General features: G+C 43.3%; 1 protein-coding gene across 1 annotated transcript; it reads left to right on the forward strand.

The window, feature by feature from the left end:
- Positions 1 to 663: 663 nt before the first annotated feature.
- On the forward strand, positions 664 to 20017 carry Mns1 (meiosis specific nuclear structural 1). Its single transcript, XM_051197928.1, has 9 exons — positions 664 to 882; positions 6871 to 6998; positions 8061 to 8163; positions 10440 to 10669; positions 11100 to 11316; positions 11401 to 11508; positions 14767 to 15024; positions 18368 to 18493; positions 19880 to 20017. The coding sequence occupies exons 1-9, from the start codon at positions 862 to 864 to the stop codon at positions 19970 to 19972; spliced, it is 1284 nt and encodes a 427-aa protein (XP_051053885.1). The 5' UTR covers positions 664 to 861; the 3' UTR covers positions 19973 to 20017.
- Positions 20018 to 22232: the final 2215 nt, after the last annotated feature.

Here is a 22232-nt window from a genome sequence, read left to right on the forward strand (position 1 = left end):
GTGCGGAGGCGGCAGCAGCTCGAGAAGACGCGTTTGCAGCTGAGGCAGAAGACTCACCCAGCCGGAGGAGGTTTAAAATTTAAAATCAGCCACCATGGTGAGCAGCTTGGAGGCCCGGGCGGGAATCGGGGACCTCCAAACTGCATGTTTATTTATTTACAGTCTAGAGCTCGCTACATCTGAAATATAATTCGAAGCGTGTAATCCGAGAGGTCGCTGAGAAACTTCGATTTGCTTTCTGTAAGGCTCTGGGTTGTTTTCTGAGAGACGCACCAGGCTTTTCTGCACTTTCCCGGTCACATTGAGATAGACACATCTTTAAACCTGCTTTGGGGAGGTGGGCAGCTCTCTGAGTGGTGGTTAAGCTGCAGCTGGAGGGCTTGACTTTCGTTCTCACTGGTATTGTTGAATTTTGAGTTTAATTACTTAAACTTTTCCTGCTTTGCCTACAAAATAGAATATTATTAGTACCCATTTAATCAGTGCGTCATGTTACCCTGTCACGCTTGAACTTTGGTCTGGTTTACTGTGAATTTAGGAAGAGGGCCAAAGACCCTTCAGACTGTTGCCTAAGTTTACATCGTTTGTTATAGGGATTTTCATCTTTTGAAAAACGGGATCATGGAATATTGAACAGTGTATTTCCCTTCCCCCGCTTTGTAGGCCACCAGGAGAGCTCTGAGCTTCAGTGAAAGGCATCAGAAGTTAGTAGATGAAAACTTCCGCAAATCGTTGCATATCCAGATATTGAATAAATTAGAGAGGCAAGCCAGGAACCAGATCGTGCAAAATGAAAATGACCAGAGGGTTGAACGTAAGAGATTCCTCAGAGTGCTACAGAATGAGCAGTTCGAGCTGGACATGGAAGAAGCCATCCAAAAAGTAAGTTTCAGTGTTCGTTGTTAAATTGTTTTCATTTGGAAAATTTGGAAGATGACTGTCAGTCCCAGAGTTGAGGAAACAGAAAGCTAGGAATCCTACAGAGTACTGGTTACTTTTGCTGAAGAACTTGGGGTCAGTTAGTCACTTTTTATTATGCTTTATCTATAAAATCTGATAACAGTGCTCCCAGCCTAGGATTGCTTAAATAATGAGCAAATGTGAAACCTTTAGAACAGTGTGTGGCAAGAATAAGCATTCTTCATAAATTAAACATAAATATGAAATCCATAATTGTTAATATCACAGTTTTGCTAATGGGAGTACAACTGTGTTGACTTCTGTAAATTTCTAATAAAATTAAGAATTCCTTTTTAGGCTGGGTGTTGGTGGTGCATGCCTTTAGTTCCAGCAGGTGGATCTCTGATTTTTAAGGTCAGCCTGGTCTACAGAGCTAGTTCCAGGATAGGCTCCAAAATACAGAGAAACCCTGTCTTGAAAAAAAAAAAAAAAAGAATTCTTTAAAAATTTCCAACATTAAACATAGCCATTATTAAGTGGGAGGAGATAAACCTGTATGAGGCATACATTTATTCATATTTTGAATTTTTAAAAACAGATTCAGGTACAATGTATGTGTGTTTACGTACTGAACTACTGGCTAATCAATCATGGGTATTTCTAAATATTTTTAGGAGATTGTAGTAGAGGAAACAGACAGGAAGTGACAAGTGAATTCTTGTTAAGTGTGAAGAGTGTCCTCATAGTTTGTGATGTTTGGTGTGCCCCGTATTTTGAGGGTGGCTCAGGATATAGCAAAAGAGAAAGGCTTAAAGATGCTGGCTTCCTTCTGTTCCAAGCTCCAGTGCCTTAGACCCCATCCTTTAGCTCTGAGCAGGCAAATCCTGGTCATTCCATTTTTTTCTATTTTTATTCTTATTTTGTGCACACATTCCAGCTCTGTGTAGCAACTGTCAGTCTGCATCTGATGAAACAGGGATGTCTTCTTTCACATACTGTTTTAGTGTCATCTTCTCACTGGTAGATAGCTTTAAACAAATTTCTGCACTATGCCAAAGTCTGCCTTTTAGCGTTGGCTTCTTTTAATCAGGACTGGGCAGGGTTCGTACAGCGTGTATGGTTTTTATGCCTAAGGCTTTGTTAATGTGAACAACTCTTCCTCTATCCTTTGTTAACTTCATATTTCTAACCTAATGGGCGATATCAGGCCCATTGTCTTCTGGATGATTGTACATCTGTGTGGTTCCTTTGATGTGCGCCTATGGTAGAATATTATTTTTAGGTGTGTGGCTTTTGTTTATGCTACATTAGTTTAACTCTGTGAAGCTGTGTTACTGTGACTGTCTAAAACACCTGGTGGGCCTACTAAAGAGCTGAAGGGCCAATAGCAAGGCAGGAGCAAGGAGAGGTGGGGCTGGCAGGCAGAGAGGATAAATAGAAGGGGGACCGAGGAGGATTAAAGGGCCAGCCACCCAGCCAGACACAGAGTAAGAGGAAAGAAAAGGTATATGGGAATAAAGATAAAAGCACTGAGACCAAAGATAGCTGTCGTAATTTAAGAAAAGCTGGCAAGAAGCAAGCCATGCTAAGGTCGGGCATTCATAACTAAGAATAATTCTCCACCAGTGATTTATTTGGGAGCTGGGTGGAGGGCCCTTCTTAAAGAAAAAAAAGAAAGAAAGAAAAAAAAAAAAAAGACAAAAGAGTAATACATCACACAATATGTGCTTTTATCTTTTCTGTATTCTGTGAAGGAAGCTGTCCAGGAAGACATGATTAGTTTGTAATTCGTCTTATGCTGGGGAGAAAACAGTTACTTTGTAATGAATTTGTTTCTGTGTCTATTGTGGTTATTTTAAAGTTTTACTCCCTTCAGTTTTTGGTTTCTCTTTAAAAATATGACTTTATGGGGCTGGAGAGATGGCTCACCAGTTAAGAGCACTCAGGTTCAGTTCTTAGCACCCATAGTAGGCAGTTCATAACTTCCCGTAACTCCCGTTCCAGGGGATACGACACCCTCTCCTGGTCTACGTGTGCGCCAGGCACACACGTGGTACATGTACATGCATGCAGGCGTAACAGTGATACCCATAAAAATAAGTCCTTAAAAAACCCTGAAATATCTTATTGAGGTCAAGAGTCTTTATAGATGTATAATTGGATTTATTATTTATTTTAACTGACAGTATTAGGGATTGAACCTAGGGCCTCATGCATGCAAGGCAAGCACTCTATCACTAAGCTACAGCCCACCCTCTATTTTCTTAAGGAAAATTTTAAATCTCTTTGTGTATCTCCTTCTCCCCCACCTCCACCTGTGTGTGTGTGTGTGTGTGTGTGTGTGTGTGTTCGTGTTCGTGCAGGGGGTGGTAAGGTGTGTGTCAGAGGACCATTTACATTTCTTCTATCCTTTGGTCCTGGGGATTGAACACAGGCCTCTGTCTTTGCCACAAGCCCTTTTACCCACTGAGCCATCTTACCAGCCCGTTACGTGGCTTGGCCAGTGGGTGCCCTGTTATGTTGTCTCTGTGCTCTTTGACAAAGTACCTTTGATCTTTGATATCTCTCTTGCTTTCTGCCGGAACAAAATCACTCACAATGGCTGCTTTTATGTGTTGGTTGACTGGGCCCTCAGCTGACCTTGTTTTGGGTGTTTTTAGATAAGAGTAACATTTAAATCAGTACGTTGATGAAGGCTTGACTAGAACAAAGAGGCAGTTAGTTGCCAGAACAGTTGACTCTTCTGCCACCTTCAAGCTAAGGTGGCATGGGCTTCGGAGCCTTTGATTTGTTTGTGTTTTTTGGTTGTCACATTGGCTCTTCTCCTGTCTTAAGTTGGCTGGTGTTAGCTTGATATGACGTGCATTATTTCATCTACTGGGTCTTAAACGTAAGACGCAGAGCAGAATAGAACGATGCAGTTGCCCCCCTTGTCACTCGCCCTCCAGCTCTTGGGGTTTCTGGCTCCGTCATTGCTTCCTCTGAAGCAGCCTGACAGCACAGGGCTCACCTTATACATGTCCTGAACCATACCTGGAATTAGCTCTTGTGTCACACGGGGGGGGGGGGGGGGGGGGGCGGCGGCCAAGATTGGGTTGATCAAAGAGTTCAGAAACTCTGTGGAGAAATCATAAAATTCTCTCCTGACTTCTTATGCCAGCGTCTTACATAGAATATGAAAAACAGTGAACTTATCACCAAAGAGGAATGAGCCTCCCTACCCCATTCTATTACTGAACTACAGGATTTACTCAGATGGACGGCTTTCTCGTTCTAGTCTAGGATCACGTCATGTCTCCTTCATCTCCTCCAGTCTCTCTTGCTCTTCAGTCTGTGAGAGTTCTTGTGTGTGAGGAGTGCAGTTCCGTGCGTAGCTTTCTGTAGTGTAAGACATTACTGCAGACTTAGCAGTGTCTACTCACATCGTCTGGGTCAAACACAGGCATGCTGGGTTCCCAGCTGTCTCGTGGGTTGAGTCAGGTGCTGGCTGGGATGCTTTCTCACCTGGAATCAAGATCCTCATAGAAGCTAAGTTATTGGCTGCATGGAGTTTGCGTCCCTAGCTGCTTCTCTAGCTCCTTCTGGTCATGGTTAGGGCTCCTGACCAGGCTGGCCTCGTTCAGGCCTGATTAAGAACCTTAATGCCCTTTTCATTAGTGGAATCAGGAGTTAGAGAGTGTCACCTAAGTGTTTTTGTGTGGGATCCTGTCTTCCTAAAGACTTTTTTTATTTGTATTTTTATGTGTTTTTTTATTTTTGTGGCTTATTTTCTTTTTATTGTCAAATAGTGTTCTGTAGTATGAACGCACAATAGTACTTTACTCTTCATCTGATGAGGAATTTCCAATACTGGATATTATGAATACATTTGCTGTAAATATTTAAATGTAGATCATTTATTTATTTATTTTTGAGATAGGGTTTTTCTGTTTAACAGTTCTGGCTGTCCTGGAATTTACTATGTAGACCAGGCTGGCCTCAAACCCACTGAAATCCACCTGCCTCTGCCTCCCAAATGCTGGGATTAAAGGTGTGTGTCACCACTGGCAGGCCTAAATGCAGATTTTTAATTAAGTATGCTTCCTTTTCCTGAGACAAGTACTTAAGTGTGTAGTTGTTTTATTGTCAGCTTCATGACAGGCCACCAGGCTGATTTCCAGGCACTTGCCCAGAAACGTGTGCATGGTACAGCTAGCTTCTCGCTATTTGGTATCAACCCCCCCTTTTTTTTTTTTTTAATGTGTGTGTTTTAAATGGACGTTCCAGTGTGCATGCTGTGGTGTCCCAGTGCAATTTTAGTTTGCTTTATAAAAGATCTGTTTTTTATTATTGTTAATTATGTGTGGATGTGTGGATATGTTCACGTGCTTACAGGTGCCCTCGGAGACCAGAGACACCAAATCTCTTGGCTCTGGAGGAACAGGTGGTGGTGAGCCACCTGGGATGGGTGGGCGCTGGGGACCAAACTCAGGTGCATCTATCCATTCCTAAGTTGTATTTCTTGGTGGTTATTGATGCTAAACATTTTTCACGAGATGCTCTTGTTTTGTTTGTTTGTTCCTTGCTTTTGAGATGGTCTTCAGATGTAGCCCTGGCCTGGAACTCAGTATGAGACCAGGCTGTGCTGGGGTGCCTGGTGCTTTCCTGGCCTTGGTCTCCTCTGAGTTACAGGTTACAGGCCTGCACCGCCCACCTCAGAATGTAATGAAGCCTCCATATCTGTCCGACAGAAAGCACAAGAGAGGCTGTTTAGGGAGCGCAGCCAGAGAACAGGGGAGATACACACAATAGGATACTTTTGTCATTTGACACAAGCTAGAGTGCTTAGGAAGGGGACCCCATTGAGAAAGTACTCAGACTGGCCGTGGGCAAGCCTGCACTACATTTTCTTGATTGGTTAATATTACTCATGGGCTGCTGGTCCTGGATTCTGTGAGAGGGTAGGCAGAGCAAGCCATGAGGAGCAAGCCACTCAGAAGCATCCGTTCTTGTCCTCTGCATCAGCTCCTTCCTCCATGTCCCTGCCCATCATGGACTAGAATGTGGAACCATATGCTAAAATAAACCCTCTCCTTCCCAAGTTGCTTTTGGTCATGTGTTTTATCACAGCAGCAGAAATCCTAACTTAGACGGGCTGTAATTACAACACATCATTGGCTTAGGAGATAAAAAGGGTGTGTGTGTGTGTGTGTGTATGTATGTATGTATGTATGTATGTATGTATGTATGTATGTATGTGTATTTATAAACTAAAGGAACCCTGAGAAAGACAATTAGGTACAAGGTGTGGACCTTGTTTGGTTTTAAAAAGAGCATCTTTGACATGGTTGGGAAATGACTGTGGACAAGAGCTTAGACCTCACTCAGGAAGTGCTGCTAATTTGTGGTGTGGTTATGAAAAAGTCTTGTCAGGTAGATCCACATGGGGCTGTTTCCATGGTGGGCGGACAGCAGTGGCCAAGCCTGTTTTATCTTAAAGCTGTGTCTAATTTTTTTGTGTGTGAGTGTGTACCGTGTGTGTGTCTGGCGCCAAGGAAGTCAGAAGAGGGCACCAGAGCTTCTGGAACAGATGATGTGAACCACCAGATGGGTGCTGGCAACCAAACCTGGGTCCTCTGCAAAAACAGCCAGTGAGTGCCCTTAAACCCTGAGCCATTTCTCCATCTCTCCTCCGGGATTTGATTTAAAATACTGTGGTAGGGATAACGTGAGACTAAGAAAAATGGGACAGAATGCAAGAGTAGAGCAAATTTGCAGAGTATTGATAAATTTTGAAAAGAATATATAGGTATATTAATGTTCCTTGCAGTACTGGGAATACTTAATTTTTTTTCTGCGGTAAGGTATTTGAAATGTTATTTGTTGTTGCTGTTGGGGTGGTTAGTTTGCTGTCCTAACACACATACAACTTTGACAGTGAGACATCTGCTCTGAGGCTCTAGATAACTAACACTGCCCTTCTCCACTCAGGCAGAAGAGAACAAGATGTTGAGGGATCAACAGCTTGAACAAGAAGAGAGACTTGCCAACGAACTGGCCAGACTAAAGCACGAAAGTCTGAAGGATGAAAAGATGAGGCAGCAAGTGAGAGAGAGCAGGTGTCGTGGCTTCTGCTACTTGCATTTGTAGTCTCCGTTACTGCAAGTTGTGTCTCCCTTAGCACCCGAAAGTGAGACTCTTTACTTAGATCACTGCACTTACCATTAATGTTGTCCTGGAAATACTGCACTAACTTACAGATGCTCATTTAAACTACTTTGTTGTGGTGCTGAGTATTGAACCCAGGGCCTTACATGTGCTAGACAAGTGCTCTACTACTGAATCATAGCCATAACCCACAGAAATGGTTGAGAAATTCAGCTGCATTAATAGAAATGTTAGTGTTGATAGGGAAAACTAAGTTTTAGTCCCGTAAGTACTTTCCTTTCAGGATGATTTGTTTTTGAGAAAGAGTTTCTCTTTGTAACAGTCCTGGCTGTACTGGAACTCACAGAGATCCTCCTGCCTCTGCCTCCCAAGTGCGGGGATTAAAGGCATGAGCCACCACCACCCAACTAGGATGAATTTTAAAATGATTTCTAATTACAAAAATCCTGACATGTGTAATATAGAGTACTTGGCTTTTGTTGTTTAAGATGGGGTCTCCCTTCTCTGCCCTGACTGTCCTGGGACTCCCTGTGTAAAGCAGGCTAGCCTCAAACTCAGAGATCCGCCTGCTCTTGCTTTCCAAGTGCTGGGCTCCTGTACTTAAGCCAGTCATGCCTAACTATTAGTAAGGGCTTAGGGGCACCAGAACTGGAGATAGTTTCCAGATAATTGCTAAGACTTTACAAAGACAGTCAAAGATGGAGGCTGCTTCTCTAGGATAGAATAAAATGTAGTTTAATACTAAACTGCAGCCAAGCTTGAAGGCCTGGGTTTGATCTCAGATCCACAGGGTGGAAGGAAAGGACTCCCACAAGTTAAATAAATTTATGTAAAGGAAGATTAAATTAGAAAAGAGTAATTCCCTCAAGCAGAAGGCTTTTAAATGTGATGAATTAACTGTGGACTTCAAATGATACCAGTTGCATACTTTGAGTAAATAAGAATTCACCAAGTTTTCTGTGAAGCTGAATTCTTTTATTTTCCTCAAGTTTAAAGTTGTGTTCTCCCCACAGTATAGAGCTCAGAGAGCTGGAGCAGAAATTGAAAGCTGCTTACATGAATAAAGAGAGAGCTGCCCAGATTGCCGAGAAGGACGCCATCAAATACGAGCAAATGGTAAAGCTGCTTTGCGTCATTATAGCTCTGTACTCAGGCTCTGTACTCTGTACTCAGGTTTTGTGAAGAACACACTTGGCCAGGTACCCCACATTGTCATGTTCAGACCCTTGGCGGTTTTCACCGAGCTGTGTTTGCCTGAACGCTGGAGCCCTCAAGCCCAGATAATTCCCCACGTTCACTGTGTTCTTCTTGAACTTATTACTGTGACAAGCTAGCACAGTCCAACCGTCTGTATCCTAGGATGTGGTTACTATGTTTTTCCACTTTTTATCTTTGCGTATTCCTAGTTTGGCAATTTTATGAGCACGCTCTCCCCAGGCCCCTGCTTCCATCCCTCTTTCTCACTCATGTTTCCTAAGGAAACCTTTTTCCCCTGTGGTTTTCTGTTTTCATCCTTGTCTAATTCTTGAGGACGAGGTTGCTCCTAGGAGAGCAAGTTTCAGGTGATACACCAGCAGCTGTGTCATGAATATGAAAATAAGGTTTGCTGTGCTAACACATTAAACCAAGTGCATGGCATCACCTGAGCTTATTTTCATACAGGAGCCAGACAATTACGTATGAAAGTGTATGTTTATACATGTGGGTTATGAATACCAGCAAACATGTGAATGCACAAAGGATTGTAGATGTGATAACAACATTTAAACCAGTGTGGTGCAGCATGAGAACTCCTAAGAATGGCCACAGGATACTCTATAAGATTCTAGAACAGTGGTTCCCAACCTTCCTAATGCTGCGACCCTTTATATAGTTCCTCATGTTGTAGTGACCCCCCCAACCATTAAATATAATGTAAATTAAATATAATGTAAATATCTGATATGCGAGGGAGATATCTGATGTGTGACCCCTGTGAAAGGGTCATTCGATTCCACATGTTGAAAACGTCTCTTCTAGAACATGCTAACAGTGACAACTTAAGGAAAATGAGTAGACCTGTATATGAGCTGTGTAGTTAATTTTTTTTAATTGATAAAATAGAACATAATGTACAGTTTGTTCAGTTGTTTCTAGTTTTAATTACTCTGATAGCTGAGTTCATCCATAGCCATTATAGGTATTTGACTCCCAAATTGATACTATCTTCTAAACCAAAATTGACTCACAAAATTAGGATCATATACTACTAGGACTTGACTAAATAGAAGATCTATATATACTTGTTATTAGGTTTTTTAATCACAAAATTAGAGCCATATACCACTAGGACTTGACTAAATAGAAGATCTATATACTTGTTAGGTTAGGTTTTTTTAATTTTAATTTTTTTATTATGTGTATATGTGTTTGCTTGCTTGTCTGTGTGCACCATATGCATGCAGTGCCCATGGTGACCAGAAGAGGGCAGTGATTGTGAGCTGCCTGATGTGGGTGGTGAGAAGGGAAGGCAGCAGTGCCCTTACTGGACTGAGCATCTCTCCAGCCCTAGCCAGTTTTCTTATCTGTAAATTTAGAGCACTGTAGTAATCTGTATGCATTTTTGTTAGCACATTTTTTTTGCTATGTTATATATTCTAGAAGAATGTAATGTAGCATGAGCAAAGACAAGAGAACTTGTGGTTAAGTCACAGTAACCATATGCATGCACGATGCCCATCAGCTACTTTAGCAAGGACTGCATTTGTCTTCCAGTCTGCTCCCTCTTTCCTTTTGCTGCTAACCATCCCTGCATTTGGGGTGTGGTCACACAGACAGAGGGTGGTCTTAATCATTACTCCGGTATTGGAAATGCTTTAATTTATGTGAAAGCTGGTCTGTAACTCAATGGGAATGGCACTGTGTGAATGAAAATGAAAACGAGAGAGCAGTCACAGTGACCTTTTCAGCTGAAATCACCACACTGGGCCTTGATGAATAAAAGAGAAGGATGTGTGGCAGGAAGGAGCCTAACAGGTGGGCAGGAGGGGTGCTCAACAGCAGCAGGTTAACAGAGGCTTAGAAACTGACAGTCGATCGGATTACACAGGAAGCAATTGTTTGGTGGCTGAAGTGGTTATTCGTAAAGTACTTAACAACTATACCTAGTATTTTCTGAATGTGGACTTCACTATCCTTGCCAGGTGTTACCCTGAGAGCTTCTGGAAAGAGTAGGGACACCCCTTGGGCTCTGACTCCTCATTCACACCCTCCAGGTCACTCTTGCTTTTAACCTAATAGATGAAAAGCGTTTTCATAACAGGTTTTCAGTGTGCAACTGTGTCTGTTTATAGTGCTGTAACAAACAGTGCTCACTCTTGAAAGTGGAAGGATTAATTTTGCTTGAATGCTAGAAACGTGATGCTGAAATAGCCAGGGTCATGATGGAGGAACACGAGAGACTAAAGAAGGAAGAGTGTGTCAAGCAAGACCGGCGGAACAAGGAGAAGGCCCAGTACCACCTGGACCTGGAAAAGCAGCTGGAAGAACAAGAGAGGAGAAAGCAGGAGGCATATGAGCAGCTGCTAAAAGAGAAACTCATGATTGACGAAATTGTCAGGAAGATCTACGAGGAAGACCAGCTGTAAGTACTCCCCGGAGGTGCCTGGCCCAGTGTGCGTGTGCGGCCAGCCAGAGGTGTTCCGTTTGTTGAACAGCTCTTCCTTAGCGTAAATATTAGTAGATGATCTGAAATATAGTGGCTGTGTAAGTGGTACATGAGCTAAACCTTTGTTTTTCTTGAATGTGTACATCTTATACGGCAGAGCATGTGTTTCTGGTGGCTTTCCTTGGCACCCAGCTTAAGTGCAGAGTGCAGTATGGCTTCTGCAGACAAACTGTCACCTTCTTGAAGTGAGATGCTTTAAGTGTCATTAGAAGAAAGGCCTGGGAGTTTTCGTGGAAAGTCTACACTTGGTACCCAGAAAGTGCGCTGCATTAGTGACTGTAAAGCAGTCTCTCTATCTTCTGTTATTTTATTTCTGTAACTATAACCCCCCCCCATTGCTTTTTAGGGAGAGACAGCAAAAATTAGAAAAAATGAATGCAACTCAGAAGTATATTGAAGAGTTCCAGAGAGAGCAAGCCCTCTGGAGACAAAAGAAGCGTGAGGAGATGGAGGAAGAGAACAGGAAAATCATAGAGTTTGCTAACATACAGCAGCAGAGGGAAGACGAGCGGATGGCCAGAGTTCAAGAGAGTGAGGAGAAGAGAGCCCAGCGTCAGAATTTGGTATGAAAATAACTACTTTTTAAAGAGCGCTGAACTCCCGAGACAGTTGCCAATTCAGGTTTTCTAAACATGTTTTCTTAACAGCTGATCCAGAAGCTGGAAGAAATGCTGCGGCAGCGTGAGGATCTGGAGCAAGTGAGGCAGGAGCTGTACCAGGAGGAGCAGGCCGAGATCCTGAAACTGAAAGTGAAAGTAAGTCTCAGAGCCAGAAGCCTGGTTCGGGAAGATGGCCTGGTTCCATTGTTTGTAAACAGCATAAAAACTGCCTAGTTCCATTGTATGTAAACAGCATAAAAACTGCAGTTAAAAGACTAAGATTCTCAACCTTGACAAAGTAGAGCACCCTAAAGAACATGATGCAGCTGTGTGGTTCATAGACCACATAGCTTAAATGAGTGCGCATGGAGGGGACCTCCAAGCCAGACAGGAGGACGCAATGCAGATGAAAAGGAGACCGGAGCGGGCATGTTATATGTGACAGAAGTTTTTAATTAAAATAAGTTGATCCTGATATATGTGATAATAGCTTCACGATACATGAGACAAAACTGACAGGCATGAAAGGATGTAGGATCTCTCGGCGTTCGTTTGTCATCAATACGCCTGAGTGCCCAGAAACAAAGCACACTGCCTAATGACAGCACCATCCAGCTGACATTAGAGAAGACTCCACCCAACAAACTACAGCTCCGAGGACAGAGCAAATGTCTGTACAATCACAAGATCTTAAGTCGTAGCAAATCACTACAGAGATGAGTAGGTAATCAGAATGACCGTATAGTCCTAAAGTATACAGTAACGAAGCCATGCATTTCTAGATAAGCAACGAGCCAAGGAAAGACACTTCAAACTGAAAGATAATTTTTAAAATGTTTCAGAATGTGGGATCTAGCAGGGGTTAGTGGGAAGTATTATCTTTAAGTCTTAGATAGGAATAGGTACAAATCACTGATGTTGTGTTTACACGTGTATTTATACACAAATGCCCAGAGCAGGATTTCTGATAGCTAAAACATGAAAGTAGCCGATGTGTCCCTCAGCCGATGGGTGCATAAACCAGGTACTGTACATGAGCCGTTAGTTATATTAGAGGACTCGAGAAGGTTCTGTGAATGGACAGCACAAGTGGAACTTCATGTGGTCTGCTTGGCTGAGGCAGCATTCTCTGGAAATTCATTCGTGTTGTTTTGTCCTTTGGGGACAGCTGTGGGCCACCTTTTTAAGGGCTTAGATTAACCATGCCGGCAGCTTCTCCACAGTGAGGGGAGAGTGTGGCAGCAAGGAGCAGACCTCTCTCCCCATCTCTTACCAACTGGACAGTCAGGATGAGTGGCCGCTCCTCCGTCCTTCCTGGGGAAGGTCCTGAGAGGACAGCCTCCATTCCCACAGTGTGACCCGTCTTCCCGACATGCCCTGGGTTGGCTTTTCTTCTTTCCTGCTACACTGTTTCTCACTGCTGTTTTCTGGGACTGCCTCCATAAGACAAAACCTACATACATGCCCTTGTTGGATATGGTTCCAGCAGAGAACCTACAGACTCTTTGCAGTTACTGGGGTCAGAGACTGTACGGTAAATGATGTTGTTGTTGTTTCTGTTTTCTGTGAGTAACCCGGGAACTCACTTGTAGACCAGGCTGGCCTCAGACTCAGAGATCCAGTGCCTCTGCCTCCCAAGTGCTGAGATTAAAGGTGTGTGCCACCACCACCCAGCTGTATACAGCAAGTGATTTGAAGGTTTGAAGACCATGTAACAAGTTTTAGAACACAGAAAAGGACAGGGAGTTTGGTAGCTCATACTGATAGTACAATCCTCATTGTAGACCTAGCAGAGGGTGCCGACATTTGTTTTCACAGTAGAACAGTACTGGGGCCAAATATACCCCCTCTTCTCTCTCTCTCTCTCTCTCTCTCTCTCTCTCTCTCTCTCTCTCTCTCTCTCTCTCTTTCAAGATATCTTCACTGTTGAATTAACATAGGTAGTAGATTCCCAGGACTGTCAATTGTGTGTGTTAGATTTAGTATTATATGGAGCACATCACTGTGTGCAGAGGGTTGTAATAAACAGGCATTCCAGACTAAATATCACAAACTAAACTGTCTTCTCCAAGCCTTTAATGTCTGTGTAATATATGGTAAGTGCAAAATATTCAGTATAAAACATCATGTGCCTAGAACCTTAAAAAAAATGTCTTTGAGGGGCTTTGTTATTTTCAGAAAGGGATGAGAAAAGCATCTGTACATCACATAGAATGTAAACATTGGGGATCCTGGCAGTTGGGAGCCAAGGAGTATCACAGTCACTCACCCATAGCAGCTTAGAGCCATCTCCAGGGAAAGGCTTCCCTGGTGTAACAGCTCTGCCCCAGCAGGGGAGGGCTTCCCAGGTGAAGTTGTTACAGCTCTGCTCAAGTACCCTGGAGTGTAACAACTCTGCTACTCTAGGGGAATGTGTCCCAGGGAAAGTGTTGAAGTTCTGCTCCAAGCTGAGATGCTCTGCTCCTCTCCTGCGAAAATTGTTACTTCTCTGCCCAGCTCCACTCTGGCAAAAGGTCTCACCCAAACCTCATTCAAGAGATTTGTTGGGAGGGAGGAATCCAGGAGAGTGGCTGTCTCTGGCATGTTGGAAAAAGGCAGCAGCAAACTCAATAGTCACGGGGCTTCTTAGGGGCAGAGTTTTTTCCAGGGAGAAGATTTTCAGAGTGGGAATTGGTCAGATTTTCAATCCCTGAGGTTCTCCAAGCTCAAAGATTGACTGGATTTGTGCTCAGGAATTGGCTGGTTTCGTGCTCAGGGATGGGTTGCTTTTTTTGTACTGAGGTAGTCAGGGGCAGAATGTGGTTCTTTGGCTCTGGTTTCAGGGCCAGGGTGTTTTTTTTGGCTCTGGCCCTTTTACCCTACACAGAGTGTGGGACAGAATAGACATTAAGGGTTTTAGCATGCCTGGACATTACTTGACATTGGCTGCCTAGAGTTTGTGCTGGGATTGGGCAAGAATGATTAGGTTAGAAAAGGTGGGTTAGAAAAGGTAGGTTAGAAAAGGTGGGTTAATGGGCTGGAGAGATGGCTCAGAGGTTAAGAGCACTGGCTGCTCTTGGAAGACCCAAGAACTGGCAACTCCAGTGCCAGGGTATCTGCCCAACATCCTCCTCTGGCCTCAGTGGGCTCCTTGCACATAGGTGCGCGCGCACACACGTAAAAATAATTTTTTAAAGAGAATATGGCATCTTATTCAGACAGTCTTAAGTGGGACAGAGTGTCGTCAAAAGGCTTAATTCTGTTTATGTGATTTCATACTGTAACTGTCCTCATCTGTCTTGTTTCCTGAGATAGCATCTCACTAGCCCAGTCTGGCCTCAAGCTCCTGAGCCTCCTGCCTCTGCCCTGTGAGTGCTGGGATCGCCCTCTCGGGAACGTGCAAGGAAATGCTTAACTCTCTCCATCACTGTGCAGGAAGAAGCAGAGCAGAAACTGCGGAAGCAGAGGGAGATGAAGCAAGACTTTGAAGACCAAATGGCGCTCAAGGAAATAATTCTGCAGGCTGCAAAAGAGGAGGAAGAGACCTTCAGGAAAGCCATGCTGGCTAAGTTTGCTGAAGACGACCGGATAGAGCTCATGAATGCCCAGAAGCAACGAATGAAGCAGCTGGAGCACAAACGGGCGGTGGAGAAGCTCATCGAAGAGCGGCGCAGCCAGTTCCTTGCAGACAAGGTAAGGAAAGCTCTTATCAGCAAACACCAACTGAGAGCATCTGTGTGCTTGCATGTGCACGTGTGTGTCCTAGTGTGAGCGTGAAGGGCAGAGGGAAACTGCACAGTGGCCCCTCCCCTCCAGTTTGTGTGAGGCAGGGTCTTTGACGGTCCGCTGAAGATGTCAGAGAGGCTGGGCAGCCTGCCGCTTCTGGGGGTTCTTTTATTGCTGTCTCCGTTTTGGCAGAACCTGGAATTACACACCTGACTTCGCCTAAGTTCTGGGGATCTGAACTCGGGTCCTCATGCTTGTGTGGCAAGCACTTTACCCACTGAGCCTTTCTGTGTCATACAGGGTTAGGTGTTCGTTTAATGGCCTATGGTCTGTAAGTTTGCCGAGTGATCATTTATTAAGGCATATAGAAATTGGTTGTTGAGACTTATATGTGCTGATGTTGAGAACCAGCATCTGTGTCATCTATGAATTACACTCTTGGTTGAGAAAAATAAAAAAATAGTATATTTCATGTATGATGATAAAGGTATGAAGGTGTTGTATAGCAGAAAGGAATTACCCATTGTGGTACCTTATATATTATGATGGATTTTGTTTTTACCCCAAGAGAAGTCACTAAATAATTAGGAAAATTGCATGTTGAGATTCAAGATGATCTAGAAAGGTGATTCAAGGGGCAGCACTGAGTAGCTTTGAAAGGGGATACTGGCGCTATGGAGACGAGTGAGATGTAAAGGGATGGATACTGGCGCTATGGAGACGAGTGAGATGTAAAGGGATGGATACTGGCGCTATGGAGACGAGTGAGATGTAAAGGGGTGGATACTGGCGCTATGGAGACGAGTGAGATGTAAAGGGGTGGATACTGGCGCTATGGAGACGAGTGAGCCATGTACTGGAGCTCAGAAGGGGTGGCATATGCAAATAGAAGGAGCTCCTCAGATGCCAAACATGCAGATCTGACGATGCTGGGGACCAGTTAACTGTGGAGAGGTGAGTACTTAAGGCAGCCACTGATTACAGATATAGTCGTTTCCCTCTTCAGTGAGAAGGCCATATTCTAAAGATTATGTAGAGGGGAAAGTAGATTTTTGAAGGAATGTGTATTTGTTCACATTGATTTTCATGGCCAAAAAAGGCAGGCTGATTGTTAGAAATGTAGATTTAGAAGTTGGAGAGGGAACCAGATTGTAAGTCTGACATTCTGACTTAAATATTTATGTTCCATTGACAAAACTGAAAGAATACTCGGATGGTATGTGTCCTGAACGGATATGTTTGAAGGACCTAATGTAGTCATGTGTGAATGCTTTAAGAAGATGAAGCACTCTAAATGTGGCAAGCACAGGCTCCTAGGCATTAGTCAGTACCGTAAATAATAGACATGGTAGTCCTAACTTTTATGGTCTGTAAACAGCAGCAGTAGTAGGTGACAGAAAGAATGTGAATATTCTTTTTTTTTTCCTCCTAAGTAAATGAAACTGTATGGTATCTTCCCCCTGTATATAGAGTAGGGAGAGGAAGAAATCAAAATAATCCAAAGGTTTCAAGTATGACAAAAGGGACATGTGTGCAGTTATACTTTAGAGCAAAGCTCAGGTTGTTTTTGTTTGTTTGTTTGGGAAGTGCTTACCTGGGATTAAGTAGCACAAAGAGAAAAGAGATTTATATGAGATGTTGGTGTAATAACAAGAAAGCATGAGGGGGCTTAGGATAGATAGAGTCTTGGAGAACATTGTAGTTTAAGATGAGGAGGAAGGAAAAACCTAAACACATTCAAAAAGCTAAAAGACTGTAAATGGTGTGTAGTCACAGAAAACCAGGAGGCCAGCCCGTCCCTTGCACCATGGCATTTCTGCTTGGTCTCCTTACAACTGGTCAGTCTGCCGATCAGTGGCTTTATAACTCTTGTTTCTTTTCACACTTAAGCCTCGGTGGACTCTTCTTAATTAGATAAAAGCCTCCATTGCTTAGGCTTGGTATAAATCAGCCTTGGCCTGACTCTAGCCTGTAGGGGAGATAATGATCTATAAAGTGCAGTTTGCCTGGCACAGTGTAAATATTTATAAATGTGGAGTTAATGAAGACAATAACTGTTAGTGCAGTAATTAAGAAGGCAGAAAAGGAAAATGCTTTGGAATTGCCTGTAAGGCTTTGCATTCATTCTCTACTGTAAAAGGGTAGGACCAGTGATGGACTGGCTTGTCTAAGGGTTAGAGCAGATCAGAACACTTCGCAGATAACCCAGCATACACGGAAAACAGTAAAGTGCCCGGGGACACACATGTACAACTTATGTTTTAGGATTTAATGGTAAACATTCCCAGTATGAAGATTTCAGCTTAGCTGACACAATTTTGTTTTGGCCCAGGGGCAGATGTGGATGTTTTAGCAACAGAACTTAAATACTTATGACACTGTGTAGCCCTAAAAGCACTAAACTGCCCATTTATATTTTAGAGAGAGGCCTAAGTAGGTATCTATAATCCTGTCTACCTCTAAGAATGTGTGTGGTTTAGACAAAATCCTAAAAAAGCCTCAAGGCGTTTCTAATCACCAACCTATTCAGACCTTGTCCCACACCTTTCTAAACCACATGCACTAACTACTATAAGTTATATGACATAAGGGTGGACACTGAGTGTGGGGTAGCACAGTACAAGAAGGGAAATCCTGTGTGCCCAAATTAGAGTGGTGAAGTCACCGGATACAAGTGCAGTAAGTGGGATTGAGGTCTTAGGCAGCTGTGTGTGTCCCTAAGGGCCAAAGACTATGCAGACAATATCACATGTGCAGTGTAGGCTCAGAGTATGCTAAGAATTCAGAATTCTCAAGAAAGGTGCTAGAGCTCCTCTGCTGGAACTCTGACCTTTGCAGTGTGCTGCACACCAACATTAGGGGAAATGAGTCCTCGGATAACCCTGCTCTGTTTTATGCATTTTGGGTAGGTTGGGTGCTTTGTATATGATGGGAACTCCATAAATGTTTGCTGGATTTATTAGGAAATTGCTCCTTTGAATACATTTTCTTCTTGTTACTGAAAATTTTCCTAAAAATACATATACATGCTTGTCTCTTTAAAACTTCCTGTCATAAGGGTTGTAGCTCAGTCATAGCGTGTTGTTCCAACCTAAACAGAAACAGGGGAGGAGTGGATTAAGGGGTGGGAATAGAGAGGGTTTAGGGGGTTTAGGGGGAGGGACTGGGCTGGGAGGAGAGGAGGAGGGGAAACTGTGGCCAGGATGTAAAATCAAATAACAACTAAAAATAAAATTCAGTCTCATTGGTGAACTTCATAAGGGATTAGTGTATTTGGTGGCAGTTAAGACACTTGTGTTTTCGTTCCCAGCAACGCGAGCTGGAGGAGCTGCAGCTACAGCAAAGACGGCAGGGCTGCATCAACAAGATCATTGAAGAGGAAAGGCTGAGGCTCCTCAAAGAGCATGCTGCAAACTTACTAGGCTATCTCCCCAAAGTAAGTGAGGCTCACTTGAGTGTGATCTTCTTCCTGATGTTAACAATGGAGAGAAGAGTGGCATGGCTCTAGGATGTTGGGGGTGGTGGGGGGAGACACTCGTGTTTTGCGCTTTCCTGGAGAAATAGAGAGACCCCGGCAGGCGTGAAGCTCAGTCCTTTTTAGACATCTACAGTAAGAGTTGGTCTTGGGACGTTATTGGTCCTCCTGCTTCCACCTCCCGAGGGCTGGGACAACAGGCTACTTTTCCAAACTTCTGCGGTGCTGGGGATCTGGCCCAGAGCCTTGCACACACTAAGCAAGGGCTTTATGCAGTGTGCTACATCCCTGGCCCTTGAGCTAACGTTTGAGGCTCTTTGCTCTCCTTGTTGCATGGGAAATCTTAAAAACAAACTACCCTAGAGCAACTATAGGAGGGCGAACACTGAAGATGATGATAAACTGGAAATCCTCGTCAATGGTGACACACATGCTTGAGTCTGAGAGGAGCCTGCTCTGTAGGAGACTGTGTTATAGGCAGATATTAGGCAGCCTCATTGTTGGAGAGTAATTCTGAAAAGTAGTGGGTTTCCATGTGTATCTGAGACACACATTGACTGCTAATAATGAGCTTCTGGTCCATATAAACATGGAGGTTCATAAATCCAGTCCTACGAGTCCTATTGTTTGAGGTCTTTATTGACTGTGCAGGATCAAGTGTGTGTTTTATGTTCAGTCCCTAACCAACAACAGGAGAAGAAAACTTCATAAAAATTCCTGGCCACAGGGTCTACACTCTAATTAGTTAGGTAGATGTAATACAAAATGATAGACCGATGTTAAAATCCACCATGACTGCTATATTTAATAAAAACAGACTACGAATGTTAAGAGAACTTTTGGATTTCAACATTTTAGTGGGAAAATACTTCTGTAGGGCAGACATGACCTATTAGAGTTAAATTCAGTATCCCAGAATGAGCTAGAACCTGAGGCAGGAAGAATGTACCCATGCAGTTATCTAGCTCAGGCTAGCCTTCTCACTCTTACCCCCCCCCCCGCCCCATATACTACGACAGCTCGTTTAGATGAGGGTAGAGTACAAGGCACTAAGCTCCATTCCTTCCAGGCAATGTGGGCTGTCATAGCTGCAGTTAGATGACAGATCTGTGCCCTTATGCTCTTTCTATTCTGAAGGTGACAAATCAGGAAAGGGGGCAGATCGAGAATATTCAGGATGTACTTTGAAGCCATAGTCTTGGGAAATTAGGTTTTGCTAGCCTGTTGGATGGATTTCATTATCTTGGCTAGCTTCATTAGCTTTGTGTCCACCCATGTTAGCCCTAAGAGCATGCAGTGAAATACTCTCACGTTCAGAAGTAACCAACAAAACGCTTTTTTTCATAGGGAGTATTTAAAAGAGAGGATGATGTTGACATGCTTGGTGAAGAGTTTAGGAAAGCCTATCAGAAAAGGAGTGAAGTCTATGAAGAGAAGTGATCAGCACCAGCAGTTGACGAAACGTGAACTTTTCAGACACCACCACTAGATGGCAGTGTAACTGTTGTTTTACAGGTGATGACAGCAGGTCCCCAGTGTCTGTCTGCATGTTCTAAAACATCCTATGTCACCATTTATAGTTAGACAAGAATTAAATGCATCTGTACTCTAACTGCAGAATTAGTCACTTTATTCACTATGCATTCAACGATGCCAATGTGTCCCTGAATTCCATAGAACCACTTGGGCCAAACAGAAGGTAACTACTCAGTGTTTCCAGTGTTATTCAGAGATGTTTGTATATATTCATCCTTTTGACAGTGCATATAACTCCTCAACACAGTGCTCTTTAAAATTGATATATTCCTTATAATCCGTGTCATCACCATGAGAAACCCCCATACTGGCTGTTTGCTGTGATGTGTGTACTGATTTACATTCCCCCCGCTAGCCTGAATGGTTCCTTTGCCTCTGTATCCTCTCAAACATGTTATTCTTTATTGTTTTTAAAGGTTTATTTCATGTTTATGGGGATTTGTCTGCATGTTTGTATGTACATCACGTGTGTGCAGTGCTCGAGGAGGCCGGAAGAGGGTGTCAGAGCTCCTGGGATTGCAGTTAGAGACAGTTGTGAGCTGCCATGTGAGTGTAGAGGACTTTCAAGAGCAGCCAGTGCCCAACTGCAGAGCCATCTGTCCTATTTCTAGTGTGTGTGTGTGTGTGTGTGTGTGTGTGTGTGAGAGAGAGAGAGAGAGAGAGATGTGATGAATATATATATATATATATATATATATATATATATATATTCATCTGTTTTACTTTGGCTTCAGTGTTTGCTCATTGTAGTTTTACTGTTTATTTCCGTGTGAGTCATGCTTAAGTTTTTCACATACTTATTGGTTGGCTGTACATCTTCAACAAATGTCTGTTTAGGCCTTTTTGCTCTCTCCCTCTCCCCTTCTCCCCCTCTGCCCCTCCAATCTTTCCTGGTGCTCCCTCTTTGCTATAGAGTTAGAGTTCATACATGACTGGTTTTCTTTCTTGTTAAAGATGGGAGTCTCTCTATGTAGCCCTGGCCATCCTGGAAATTCCAAAGATCTGCCTGCTCTGCCTCTCAAGTACTGGGATTAAAGGTGTGTGCCAGCCACCATGCTAGGCTAATACTTGTTTTATATTTTAACATTTTTAACCTATTCTGTAGTTTGTTACCTCTCTGTGTAGTTTTCTTTGCTGTGCAGCTTTGTAATTGCTTTTGTGGTCATATTAAAAACAAAACAAAACCCAAACCTCTACTTAGGTCAATGTGGTGGAGCTTTCTGCTCTTTTCTTACCCCCCCCCCCCCGCTAATCCCTCAATTAGTGCAGCTGCTGCTGTTGGCTCTGAATTTAGCTGGTGATTTGCCTGTTGGATCTTCTTACTCTCAAGGTCACTTTGGTGATGTGTGAATTACATTTCTGAAGAATGCTCTGGGTGTTTCCACAGCGACTGCATTGAATCTAGACCTCTCTGGGCAGTGTGCATAAAGACACTAGCTATTTATTTGTCTCTGGTTTCCTTCATCAATATTTTATAGTTTTCAATATAGACATCTTCAATCTCGTTTTGTTAGATACTACAGTTGGGATTACTGTACATTTTCTTACATACCTGGCCATCTGCGTATGAAAAACGCCACCACTGACTTTGCATTGTGTGTCTTATGTAGGGATTGAACCCAGCGTCTCATGTGTGCTGTGTGCTTTGCCACTGAGCTATAGCTTGAGCCTGTGAGTTTTGCTACTCTTGCTACCAAATCTTACATGCTGGTTTTGTATCGTGTAACTTTTTTTTTTTTTTTCTCTCTTTTGGTTTTAGGAGACAGGGCTTCTGTGTAGCTTTGGATGCTATCCTCACACTCAGTGCCTTGCACTCGGTGATCCATGTACCCCACCACTGCCTGGCTTTTTTTTTTTTTTTTCTTTTTAAAGGATTTATTTTACATGTGTTTGCCTGCATGTATGTGTACTACTCATATGCAGTGCTCAAGAAGGCCAGAAGAGGACATCATATCCACTGGAACTGGAGTTACCATATGGGTGTTGGAAAGCAAACCTGAGTCCCTGCAAAAGCAAGCAGCCATTGCTCGTAACTGTCTGATTCTAGGTCTTTTGGTTGTGACAATCCTGGCAGGGGGTCAGGATAGTTACGAATACAGCCCAAAACAAATAGCAAAAAACTATGCAAAATTTTTGTTTTATTTGTAATTCTTCAGTGTAAACT

This window comes from Phodopus roborovskii, unplaced genomic scaffold, assembly GCF_943737965.1.
Source record: "Phodopus roborovskii unplaced genomic scaffold, PHOROB, whole genome shotgun sequence".
Lineage (NCBI taxonomy): Eukaryota > Metazoa > Chordata > Mammalia > Rodentia > Cricetidae > Phodopus > Phodopus roborovskii.

Excerpts from the sequence above, each read along its gene's own strand:
- Mns1 (XM_051197928.1), top strand. The coding sequence starts at position 862 with ATGGAAGAAGCCATCCAAAAA. Across the intron at positions 10,670-11,099 it reads ATCTACGAGGAAGACCAGCT|GGAGAGACAGCAAAAATTAG; the intron begins GTAAGTACTCCC and ends ATTGCTTTTTAG. Across the intron at positions 11,509-14,766 it reads TCCTGAAACTGAAAGTGAAA|GAAGAAGCAGAGCAGAAACT; the intron begins GTAAGTCTCAGA and ends ATCACTGTGCAG.